Source organism: Juglans microcarpa x Juglans regia, chromosome 3D, assembly GCF_004785595.1.
Source record: "Juglans microcarpa x Juglans regia isolate MS1-56 chromosome 3D, Jm3101_v1.0, whole genome shotgun sequence".
NCBI classification, from domain to species: domain Eukaryota; kingdom Viridiplantae; phylum Streptophyta; class Magnoliopsida; order Fagales; family Juglandaceae; genus Juglans; species Juglans microcarpa x Juglans regia.
This window is the reverse complement of record NC_054598.1, coordinates 18345437-18348292: the sequence shown is the minus strand read 5'-3', so window position 1 is coordinate 18348292 and position 2856 is coordinate 18345437. Positions and strand designations below refer to the sequence as shown.

Genomic DNA, 2856 nt, shown 5'->3' with positions numbered 1-2856 from the left:
AGTACTTTTGTAAAATAATTACATATCTTAGTATTTCTGTTGTTGAAACTCTCTTTCTTCATTTGTAAAAGATTAAGGTTGTGTTTGAATATTGAACTGAATTGAGTTGAATTGAGTTGAGATGATAAAATATTGTTAAAATATTATTTTTTAATATTATTATTATTTTAGAATTTGGAAAAGTTGAATTGTTTATTATATTTTGTGTTGGAATTTAAAAAAGTTGTAATGATGAATTGAGAGCAGTTTAAATTCCAAACGTACCAAAGGTGGGGTGTGGATCACTTAGACTCGCCCCACCCTGGCAATCTGCTCGTCCTAATAGGAAATGAGCAGGCAACCCACCCGCCTCGGGGTAGGGGTGGGCGGACTTTAAGACAAATTGTAAATAATGTGGGGTGGGTGAGCGGGTGGGCGGCCACATACATATATAAAGTAGGAAAAAAAAACCTCGTTTGTTTTCAGAAAACATCTCATTTCATCTAATCTAATCTAATCTAATCATTACAACTTTCCCAACTTCCAATACATTTTTCAAATCCTAAAATAAAAATAATATTAAAAAATATATTCTAACAATATTTTATTCAACTTTTTAACTTTAATCTCATCTCATCTCCGAAAACAAACGAGCCATATATTCACTTTCCCTCCTTTCTTTCTGGCCCGCATACCTCTCTCTTCACTTCTTCTTCCCCCTTTCTTCTCTTCCGCCTCCTCTCGTTCTTCTCCTCCCTCCTCTTCACTGGGATGCAAACATATGACATGACCGTTGGTCTAAGTACTGGGCAAGGGCTTTTGCACAGACCCATGGCCAACTGTAGCTTTAGGTCTCCAACACATACCTTTGTATATATGTTTTTTAGTTCTAGATCTGAGTATATGTTTTGGATTTGTATTCAAAGAGTTTGGATCTTTACTTTCGGGTTTGGAGTGCAGAGGCCATATTGTGAGGGTAAAAAACCCCCCCTCCCACCAACTTGGGCTGGTGGTTAGATGCATGGTTGTGTGGGTCGACGGCAGGGTGGAAAATTGCCATCCCGTCCAGACGAGGAAGGGGTCTGGCTAGCACCCCTATGGGTTTGGTGCGGAACACTGATGCCCAAGAGAACATAATTGTAAATCTCATTTGAATTTTTATTGCCACAAATGAACAAAACATAGGGCCTTCAATGGGGTCATAATACTTCAGCTAATAATTGTAAAACAGAAAGCCATAAATGAATGAATAAGATGAGGTTTTGATCGGAGGAAAATATTTCAGGCTGCAGCTAAGAATTTTGGCAATAGAAGCCATAAGGGACGACCAAAAAAAAGACAAAAAAACTGTTTCTACGTGATCTACAATTCCACTCAATGCCACCAGCCAAATATTAATCTTACACTGTCACAGTGAACAGGTAGAGCTTTAGTACGACAGCCAGAGCCAGCTGCAACAAAAAGATGCCAGCCACAATGAAGAACCACCTTTCACCAGCTGACTTGATGTGGGCTCGAAGGTTTAATGCCACAAAAGTTGCTGACATGAACCCGGCTACACCTGCAACAACCCATCTAAAGATTTCCAACGGCACAACAGAGAGGCACTGCAACCACAAACCATTTTAGTTGGTCACAAAGTATCTACCCAACGACACCATTAATATGGTAAGTCAATTTAACTGGCGAAAGATGTAATGAAAAAGTTCCAGGATTCCCTATATCCTCTTTAAAGCGTAGCACCAAATAGCACAGAAGTCCAAAGATAACTACTTTTATTTAAAACCGTTGCACAAAGCCAATTCGTTGTGGAGAACCAAAGTGATATGATTACAGCATACTAACTTCTTCGTGTCAGGATTAATAACCTTACACAATAATTGACAAATAGGAGAAGTCATTTTAACAGTATTCTATAGGATGGCAGCACGAAACTCCTTGCCGAGGGATTGTGCAACCCTGGGATTAGTTGGAAATTTCTTTCACACCCCCAGTGCCAATAATAATAATAATAATAATAAAAGGTAATCTACAGGACAGGGGTGGGTCACATTTTTTTCCTTACAAGTACAGCTTCGGAAAAAAGCTCTCTAGAAATATTTAGGCTTTTGTCTTCCCCCTTTTGCCATTGAAGGCTTATTAATTTCACTGCAAATCTTCAGATAAGCTTAAAATCTCTTTCATTGACCGAGGAAAGGGCTTCTTTATAAACATGAGGTTTTTCTTGTAAAACATGATAATTCATGCTAGTAGCTTATGGTGAAAAGGAAAATATACGAGAACAAGAGACTTACCAGTGCAGGAATGAAGACAAATAGGGAGTAGCCATAGAGACAAAACAACTGAACAAGGCCAGATGGAGCTGAGAAGTATTTGAGGATTATGTACAATACAAGAGGTACAATTGTGACGTAGCCATAGAACATTCCTGCTGACCAAGTTACCAAATTTATGTCATAGTTCCATTCTTTTTTCTTCAGCTTGTGTGCTATGTAGGTCACGAAGGTGCCAATGGAAGCTGCTACAAATATCAGTGTAGTGCATATCCAAAATGGTCCATACCTGCATGGCATTTGATATCAAAATTATACAAGAGGTGCCTTAATCATATGGAGGGTGAACACAAACGAGTGGAATGAAACTAAATTTTAATTTAATCTGACTCTTAAAAGGAACTCTTAATTCTTCAAGTAAACATCCAATACTTCTAACAACATTCACCTTCCAACACACCTAGTGAATGAAACACACCTCACTACTACCAAGGCAGCGATGCCATCAAGTGTAAAGAAGATTGCCATAAAAGTTGAATTTTAAAAAAAATATAAAAGGGAATTAAATGGATCTGTATAAGGATAACTTAAGCAAGAAAAAATC

General features: G+C 38.0%; 1 protein-coding gene across 1 annotated transcript; it reads left to right on the top strand.

Moving 5' to 3' along the window:
- Window positions 1-1412: 1412 nt before the first annotated feature.
- Window positions 1413-2394, top strand: LOC121256274. The gene is given in 2 exon segments (XM_041157012.1): window positions 1413-1607; window positions 2277-2394. Coding segments are annotated over 2 exon segments (282 nt in total). The 5' UTR covers window positions 1413-1443.
- The last annotated feature ends 462 nt before the right edge of the window (window positions 2395-2856 follow it).